General features: G+C 42.5%; 1 protein-coding gene across 1 annotated transcript; it reads left to right on the top strand.

The window, feature by feature from the left end:
• The first annotated feature begins 688 nt into the window (after positions 1–688).
• COX5A (cytochrome c oxidase subunit 5A) lies at positions 689–8,780 on the top strand. Its single transcript, XM_072147884.1, has 5 exons — positions 689–920; positions 3,879–3,995; positions 6,281–6,402; positions 8,275–8,392; positions 8,614–8,780. The coding sequence occupies exons 1-4, from the start codon at positions 830–832 to the stop codon at positions 8,386–8,388; spliced, it is 444 nt and encodes a 147-aa protein (XP_072003985.1). The 5' UTR covers positions 689–829; the 3' UTR covers positions 8,389–8,392; positions 8,614–8,780.
• Positions 8,781–9,506: the final 726 nt, after the last annotated feature.

Raw genomic sequence — 9,506 nt, forward strand, 5'->3', positions numbered from 1 at the left:
TGTCCCAGATGTGGTCAATCGGATTCAGGTCTGGGGAATGAGTGTGCCAGTCCAAAGCATCAATGCCTTTATCATGCATGAACTGCTGGCACGCTACAGCCACATGAGGCATTGCAGTCATGTATCAGAAGGAACCCAGGGCCAACCGTACCAGCATATGGTCTCTCATGGTTCTGTGGATGTTATGCCGGTACCTAACAACAGTCTGGATACCTCTGGCGAGCACATGAAAGGTTGTGCGATGCTGCATTTTTTGACGGACTGCTTAAAAACGGGCCAAAAATACGTTCACAACGCCACGTGGGCCATCACCCTTACAAAAATCAAGAGGGTTGTTGGAGCCCTACATAAAATCCCTGACACTGTATATGTGTGCACATGAGTGTATCAATGCTATGCGGCCCTGCCTCTCCTAGTTAAACCCCTGTAATATATAGTTACAATACAGCACATTGCATGTGTGTGCTCGGTCCTGGTGCAGTATATCCAGAATTAGGCATCATGCCCCATGATAATAAGATTACAGCTGTGTGCAGGAAGCGGCAGTGACTACGGGAAGGCCATTATCCATCTCCTCCATGATGTGTACATACATTGAACATCCAGTGCACACGTGGCAGTCTTGTCAGCAGGTGGCGCTCGCTTTCACCTTGAAGCCGTGGCTCTATGGTACGCCGACGTATGTGAACACGCCCCCTTTTACCCTTGTGTGTCCGTACGCCCAGTGCCGGCCCCTGGTTGAGCGTGTAGAGCGCGCGCGTGCCTCTTTCTTCCGGTCCGCATCCGCCGCCACTTCTCCCGTCTCCTCACACACCGCTCAGCCGCCGCCATGTTGGGTGCTGCTCTCCGGCGCTGCGTGTCCTCTGGCCTCCGCAGCCTTCCTCGCTGCCGCCCGCAGCCCCAGCCAGCCTGCTCCCAAGGTGAGCTTACTGTGGGATCGCCATTGTGTCCTTGACGTGTGAGATGTGGGGAGCGCCATGTTTCAGGCTTCAGTAGCCGGCTCCCTGTGCCGCAGTACATGGCGGGCTGTGCTGTATGGTGCAGTGCTGCTGTGGACTAGTGCTGTATACTATGGCAGTGCCGCAGCCGGCTGTGCCCTTGTGATGACCCGGCTGCGCTATGGGCCTGCTGAGCCTGTGCCGGGGGAGCAGTAGCCTGCAGCCAGCCTGTCCTCTGCAGTGCCGCATGTGCCCGAGGTCATCCGCCGCAGTGCTGGCCCGTAGTGCCGTGTATGTGCTGCACGGAGCTGGAGTATATCTATGGCTCCACTACACGTAGATGAGTGTATGATACTGTACAGGTAGCTGACCTCCACTCATGTAATGCAGCCGTGTAAAGTACTAAGTAGAGGTCAGCTAGCTGTACAGCCTCTTATACAGCCCTATGTGTAGTGCAGCCGTGTAAGTACTGTATTATGTAAAGATTAGCTATCATATTATACACTCCTGTGTGTAGTGGAGCCGTGTAGGTACAGTACTATGTATAGGTCAGCAACTATAACAGTTCTGCACTGACACTTCTGCTAAATCTCCCTCACTGTATCTGTCTCCATAGCTCTGTTTTGTGTTTACTGCCCCTTTAAGTAGTGGGACGTGAGCTCACGAGAGCAGCTGATGGGGCCGTACATCCCGGAAGAAAGGTCACATTGACTAGTAGTGAGAAGGAGAGGGTGCTGACAATTGTCCCCTCCCCCAATTACTTACCTTGCTACTAACATTCTGTGTATTCTCTTCATTTTATGTCATTTCATTGTAACTGTGCACAAGAGGAATCCCCCAACTACTTCTGATGTGTGCCCAGGCTAGCTGGTGACCTGCTGTCCAGGCTTGTCACTGCTCTCCTTTATTGCAGCTAAAGACTGCTACTATAACGCTGCCTGCTGACCCTGAGTGTCATGTCAAAATCCAACCTCTGGTTACTTCACAACAGCATCTTACTATCATTTGGTCCAATGTCGTACTAGTCATGTGGTCACCATTTATTATATAGTTTTATCATTTTCAAATTTCTTATAACCCTGTTCATATTACTGATGCCACAACCCTGATTAATTCTTATTGTTGTATCAACTTTCTGTCTCATCCTCTAAGTGTAGATTTTGACAATATTGCATATAAAGAATCTATATCTGCCAGTTCTACTGTCGATAGAACAGTAGCTCCTGTCTCCGGTGCCTAGGACTGTTGGACCAGGACTGTTGCAGACAATAAGGCGAAAGTGGGTTTACACCTCCCTTTAGATCAGTTATTCTGACCCAAAACCAGGAGTGGTGGAACACACCAGCTTTATACCTGAGTGTAGTCTCAGTGACTTGCCCCTGTTCTCAATAACCTACAGGCATAAAGATGACTGCTGTGCCCTTCAATGAGACTCTTCTACAGGAAGTCTCGGTACAGGGGAAGCATTGCAATTCTTCATTTACATTGGGTTTAAGGATTGCTAGCTGCAGATTCATTCATTCATGCAATCTGTGTTTATGGGCCGTTGAAACTTTATAAAAAATATAACTGGCCTTTACATGCTGCCTGGTAAATCATTATACCTGCTGGAAGCCTATGAATGTATGAACCCTTAAAAAAAAAAAAAAGTTGATCTCTATTAGGAAACCTGATTCTGCATTGACCATTTCATCCATGGAATCCTGCTTTAATGCAACATTGAGTTAAAATAAACTTGAAGGGATTTTTTTTTTTTTGGAGAGTATGTTGGGGGAGTGTGTGGGGTTGCCCCTCTGGAGGGCTCCGCACTAGCTCCTGTCTCTGGTGTTGAGGAATTTTGGACCAGGACTATTGCAGACAATAAGGCATAAGGGAGTTTACATCTCCCTTTAGATCATTTATTGACAGCCAAAACAAGGAGTTGTCGAACACACCAACTTTATACCTTATCTTTGTAGTCTCTGGAGTGACTTGGGCTGCAGATAACGTCCCTGGTGTTCAAACAGCATGGAGGTTACAAACTTAAAGGGCACCTACCACCACAAATCTACCTATAAAGGTAGATCGGGTGGTAGGTGAATCAATGGGACGTGAGGATAGCCCTTTTAAGGGCTAATCCTCACGTCCCCGCACTGTTTTATAAACTTTTATTACATTAATATGTTAATTTACTTATGCGGCTACTTGGGCGTGGAGTAGCCGCATCTGAGGTTACACGAGGCGGCTACTCCACGCCCCGGTAGCCACATTACCCCTCCTACTCACCATGTTCGGCGCGCAGCTGCTCGTAGCTGCGCGCCCTCGTCCGCCGATCCTGCCGTCTGCGCATGCGCAGAACAGCAGGCCCGCGCCTGCGCAGCCCCGGCTTCAGAGCAGTGACCGCGCAGGCGCGGGCCTGCTGTTCTGCGCATGCGCAGACGTCAGGATCGGCGGACGAGGGCGCGCAGCTACGAGCAGCTGCGCGCCGAACATGGTGAGTAGGAGGGGTAATGTGGCTACCGGGGCGTGGAGTAGCCGCCTCGTGTAACCTCAGATGCGGCTACTCCACGCCCCAGTAGCCCCATAAGTAAATTAACATATTGATGTAATAAAAGTTTATAAAACAGTGCGGGGACGTGAGGATTAGCCCTTAAAAGGGCTATCCTCACGTCCCATTGATTCACCTACCACCCGATCTACCTTTATAGGTAGATTTGTGGTGGTAGGTTTCCTTTAAAGCACCAGCTGGACCATTCAAGGAACGACTCGAACGTTAGGAGAAAAGTCTTCAAAAATCTCAGTATCCAGTGTTCATGAACTAGTGTCTACTGTACAAAATCCATAGCCCTAGATGTACAAAAATGATGGGACTGACACCTGGTTGGGAAGAATATGCATTAAGTCGGTGTTAGGTGTCTTAGATTTTTCCTTTATCTTATATAAATTTTTCTTTCTCTTCAGTTGCTGTTGCCGCTCGTTGCTATTCTCATGCCAAACATGAGTCAGATGAGGAGTTTGATGCACGTTGGGTGACTTATTTCAACAAGCCAGATATTGATGCCTGGGAGCTGCGAAAAGGTAATTGATCGAAGAGAAGCGCCATGTTTTGATAGAAACTATGGTGTCATTGTAATGAATGTCATTGGTTTCCTGGCATGTAAATAATTAACCATACTACCATAATCCTGGCATATATTTTCATATGACCCTGAATTTTTTTGTCTTATTAGTTTTGGAAATGGCCAACTGGCTGTTACTAGTCCCCTTCATGGGGCATGTGCTGATCTTTTTTCAGAAAATGGTAACACCCACTTGTCAACTAATTCCTGTATTTCCACGAAGAACAGCACAATGCTGAGCTTTTAGAAATTACTATTGACATCTGTTTTAAAATGTAGATGATGTCAGGCATCTTTAGTGACAAAGATAACAAATGCAGGTTTGACCTGGTCCTCATTTTACAGAGCTGACAGAGGCAAGTGCGGTTAGGTCAATTACAATAATGTCAGGTCTGTAAAATGAGGACCAGGTCATACCTGCATTTGTTACCTTTGTCTCTAAAATAATAATGGAAGTCTAAAGGATGAGTTAAAATGTCGGTTTCAATAGTCTTGTTTTGGCTTCTGTTGGTGTCTGTTTGTTTCACTTCCACGAAGTGATGCAAACAGACGCTTGGAGGCATTAAACGTCCGCTGAAGTCAAGTTAGTGAGAGAAGATAATGGCAGAGGTCTGAATGGGCCTAAACTTTATCATTGGCTAAACTTGCAGTGTTTACCTTTAGGCCGATTATAGAATTGACAATTTAATTACAAGAGGTTCATTTGGGGCACCCACATACTAGATATGGTTGGTCTGTCTCCTGGTGTATGGACCATGCGGTGTACTTTGTTATGGGCTGACCACACAATTTAAGGGATGGGATTCCTTGCATCATATCAAAATATTATGCAATAAATCCCTGCTTCACTGCTAAACAGTTGTGCTGTAGTGTATCAATTGTAGTATTGATGCCTTCCATATCATGTTCGTTTTATTGCCCAAGTGGCATCCAGAAAATGAAGTTTAAAGTCATGTTCCTTTAAACTCTACACTATAGAAGAGAGTAAAAGAAACAAATGACAGAGGGTCTTCCGTTCTCCATAAACATTGATGTACTAAGGATTACTTTGATCTGCCTTGGTTTATAAAGGAAACCATGCCAACTGTGGTGCTATTTTCTACTATAAATAGGTTCATTTGTAATGAACTTCTATCTTTATTTGTATACTTATTGGAGGAGATTTATCATAAGTATCTGAAGGCAGACCTCTTCTAGTTGCTTATGGGAACTAATATGAGCCTATCTTTCATTTTATAAACTGCTGTGGAAAATTGAAAGCTGAGCTCTGATTGGTTGCTATGGGAAACTATAACAGTTTTGCTCGGATGCTTTTGACACTCACACTTTTCAAGTCTGGTCATGCCACCATGCTAAATGTTAAAAAGAACATCTCATAAGTGATCGGCTTAATAAAGTAGTGTATTATTAGGTTCAATTCTGCTTATCAGCCAGATGTCTCTTTTGATGGCTACATCTGGCTCCCAGACAAATATATACTCTGCTATAAGCCAATTATTGTGCTGAAAAATCCACTCTCGCCTTATGGATGGCTTAGTACTAGCCCTCCGGGTCTCGCCTCTTCACCTCTTCTGCTATGCACTCTGACCACGCCATGACGCCACAGTGTCGCTGCCTAATGACTTCATAGACTATGCACAGGCTGCGCTTATAGATGTGTCTGGCCTTGTGCTGGGAACCTAAAGAGCAGAACAGAAGACGGGGGTGAGCTGTTTATTTTTATGAGTGGGCACGGCTGGGCGTTTTATAAGTTGGGGGGGAGGGGAGATGTATTACATTTTTAAATATGTGGCATTCCCTGACCCCTACCTTAAAGTATTGTACAGGTACGTTCGCCCAGTATTTGACATGAAATCTGCCAAATTTCCTCATGAAATTCAGGTCAGCTTGGGTTTTTGCAGTAGGTCATGTATTTGTTTTGCCCTTTTGGGGTTGGATTGCTTTATCTAAATGGAGCATGTAGATGTCCATATATGGAAGGGAATCTTTTGGTAAAGACACTTGTGAGCCAAAGGCAAATTAATCTGAAAATGGTGCTATTGAAAACCTGTTCTTCAATGTGTGTGGCTTAAACTGGTTGGATGGAGAATATTTATCAATTCTTATAAAGTACTACACTTTGTAGTCCTTCTAGTGGTAAGAAAATTGGGCACTCAAAGTTAGTTTTCATAATTTGCTGTGACACTTGAAATCCTTTTGTATGACTTGGAAAAATACTAATTTTATTTTCTCCACTTTAATCAGGTGTGAACACTCTGATCGGTTATGATTTAGTCCCAGAACCAAAAATCCTTGATGCTGCTTTGCGTGCGTGCAGGCGGTTAAATGACTTTGCAAGTACTGTCCGCATTTTGGAAGCGGTGAAGGTGAGTGGAATGAAGCCGTGCTGTCATGTTGGCACTAGTATGTTGTGACCCACCCACACATTTGATGATTTGTATTTAGAACCTGAAAATAGTAATGATTAGAACAGTCAAACTAGCAGCACATTGTAATGAATGAGGAAGAAAATCCCCATATACTGCCATATGGTAGGATCTATCAGACAACCTAGCATTAAAGTACCCTAGGGAGTCTTAAAAATAGTAAAATTAAAAAAAAAAGTTTAAAAAAAAAAATTCAAATTGCCCCCCTTTCCCTAGAACTGATATAAATAAAAAAAAATTTCACTGCGTTTAATCCCGTAACGGAAGATAGCGCCTGAAATCAAAAATGGCACTTTTATGCCATTTTTAAAAATATAAAAAAATTATATTAAAAGTGATCAATGGTTCATACAGTCCTAAAAATGATAACATTGAAAACGTCATCAAAAATCGCAAAAAATGATACCACGCACAGCTCTGTACACCAAAGTATAAAAAAATTACTAGTGCCAGGATGGTAAATCCCAAAAAAATTCTACAGGGGTTTTAATTTTTTTTAAACCTAAAACCTATACAAATTTGGTTTCCCCGTAATCGTACCGACCGAAAGAATAAAGTAGACATCCGTAAAATCCAAGCTTCCCAGTACAAAGCATGAAATATTAAATACCACCATTTTGAAGTGTAATTTGTTACGCAGAAAATAAGCCATAACACAGCTCTGTACTTGCAAAAAAGGGCATCGGCAGGAAGGGGTTAATTGTGCCCCCAAGCGCACCGCACACAAGATTTACTAGGAGGCTCCGGCCTCTTGAGTAAACCCGAAAGGGTTATTCGCTGCCCTTCCCTGATATCTGCCAGGTTTGTCTGGTCAAACTATCAAAGTATCATGAGACGTCTCAGCCATTTTCTTGCAGAGACTTTGGTTCGTTTAGCGGACTGAGCTGTTCACATCCCCAGCTGTTCGGCGTCACGCCTAAAGTAGGGAGCAAACAGCTTGAAATCAGCTGAAACAAAGATTTTAATTGGCATTATCCCCACAAACCTGCCACAGGGCTTAGTAAATCACCCCCAGTGTTTTTTAACAAAGTTTTTATTTTAAACAAATTTGTTGTTTTTGTGTTTTTCATGCATGTCGTCATCTATATTAACTCTTTACCTGCCAGGCATTATGAGGGAAAAATTTCTGGTGTTGGCTGGAGCAATTTTTACAAATGTACAGATAAAACCGAAATTTCAGCATAAAGAAACCATACATTTTCTGAAAGCAAAACTTACCCCTTTTGCAAAATTGCAATAAGGAGTTTATAGACATGGGCATCTTCATACAATTCTGATTTGAGCATAACTTTTTTTTAATAAAAGCATAAAAATGTAATTGTAAAAATTGTACATAGCTCCTAAGTGTAAAAGAAAGTGTTTATAGATACCTCTGTCATATGTTCACCTAAATGGATCCTCACAAAGCTGACATAACCCAAAAAAAAGCTAGGAATGTTGAGACACAGCCTGCAAAATAGTGAGTAATAGGGGAAAGCACCTCTTAAACCATATATTTTTTGAAAGCCGACAGCATGGAGATTGTATTTGTATTGAGCACAAATAATTTTTTTTAATGGCAAAACGTGATGAAATCGTGGCTGTGATGGCTTTAGGCGACCCCTGTGTCTTGGTCGTTTTACCCCCGTCAGGGTCACGACCCACAGGTTGAGAACTGCTGGTCTCGATGATGGGTTCCATAACAATGAACAAAATTTTGATCTTCCTGAAAAGGAAAATGTAAATAAATTAGAAAAAGGTGATACATTTCCTATAACTGTGGTCAAAAATGGTTTTGTGATGTGGTTGTATTTTTATTTTTTCGCCATACAGGATAAAGCTGGACCCCATAAGGAAATCTACCCCTATGTTATTCAGGAACTCAGACCGACTTTAGATGAGCTTGGTATTTCCACCCCAGAGGAGCTGGGTTTGGATAAAATATGAAAAGGCAAGTTGTAACAAATTTGTGCATTTTGGTATATGTAAATGTACTTGGCATATAGTACTTAAAGGGGTTTTCCTATAATCAAGCATGAATATCGTATTGTGGGGCTCCCACTTGTTGGACCATATGTCCCCCTCAGCTATCTTGTGACGTAATCTGCCTGCATTATCTACTCCTGTGAGCCATGCCAAGGAAATAACTTTTTTTTTTTTTTTCCTCCACAGATCATCTATCCAAATGTTTTATCAAAGCTACTTGATTGTACACAGCCATCCTGAAATACAAAGACGTTAACCTATTACCTTTATTTGGGAAAAATGCAACACTGTTCTTTTATTATGTCCCAATCTGTGTAATATTATGTTGGACCTAATAAAGGGATGTTGTTTGATCTCATAGTTTGCATTCTTTTTTTAGATTTACATGTCCCCATTAACTTGTACTTTGTTACCCGATGCATTGGATACTCACATGCCAAATAATTTTGTTGGTTTTAACCAGTTTAACTCTTACAAGAGGAAAACATATGATTTGGAGCAGTGAATATACACAGTTGGACCTGCCTACATTTTTTTTGTTTGTCTGGAGGAAACCTGGTTGTCACTGAAGGATTGTATTGAACATGTGCCAAAAATCAGCATAGGTGTGAACCACTATTTGCAAATCAAGTGAAAAAAAACCCTTCTATTTTGGCCTCTATTCTGATGGTCTATGCAATTATTTCACGCCCATATGTAAAGGGATTGGCCAGTTTACCTCATTTCTTTTGTAATGTGTGGGGATCTGGATAATGGCTAATTTACTAATATACATCTATTAAAGGTTCCGCGCCACTTTCTTGATGTGTAAAGTGAAAACTCCTTTCTTTTACCTCATCTGCCAAAAATTCCTGTCCATAAAAAGGCTGCAGATGGAGGGTCATGTGATCTCTCTCCATTAACAATTGCCACTTGAACGTTGAACTGATCCTTTAAAAATTTGTCAGTTTTCATGAAAATGTTTAAAATTGCATGTAAAGTTTTAAGCCTCATAATATCCTAGACACAAAGAATCATGCCAACATGAAGCAGACATTTGGTAAATATTTGGGTCGTCTGTTTGGAAAACAGAAAATGTT

The sequence above is a fragment of the Engystomops pustulosus genome, chromosome 4, assembly GCF_040894005.1.
Source record: "Engystomops pustulosus chromosome 4, aEngPut4.maternal, whole genome shotgun sequence".
NCBI lineage: Eukaryota > Metazoa > Chordata > Amphibia > Anura > Leptodactylidae > Engystomops > Engystomops pustulosus.

Excerpts from the sequence above, each read along its gene's own strand:
- COX5A (XM_072147884.1), top strand. The coding sequence starts at position 830 with ATGTTGGGTGCTGCTCTCCGGCGCTGCGTGTCCTCTGGCCTCCGCAGC. Across the intron at positions 921-3,878 it reads CCAGCCAGCCTGCTCCCAAG|TTGCTGTTGCCGCTCGTTGC; the intron begins GTGAGCTTACTG and ends CTTTCTCTTCAG. Across the intron at positions 6,403-8,274 it reads GCATTTTGGAAGCGGTGAAG|GATAAAGCTGGACCCCATAA; the intron begins GTGAGTGGAATG and ends TTCGCCATACAG.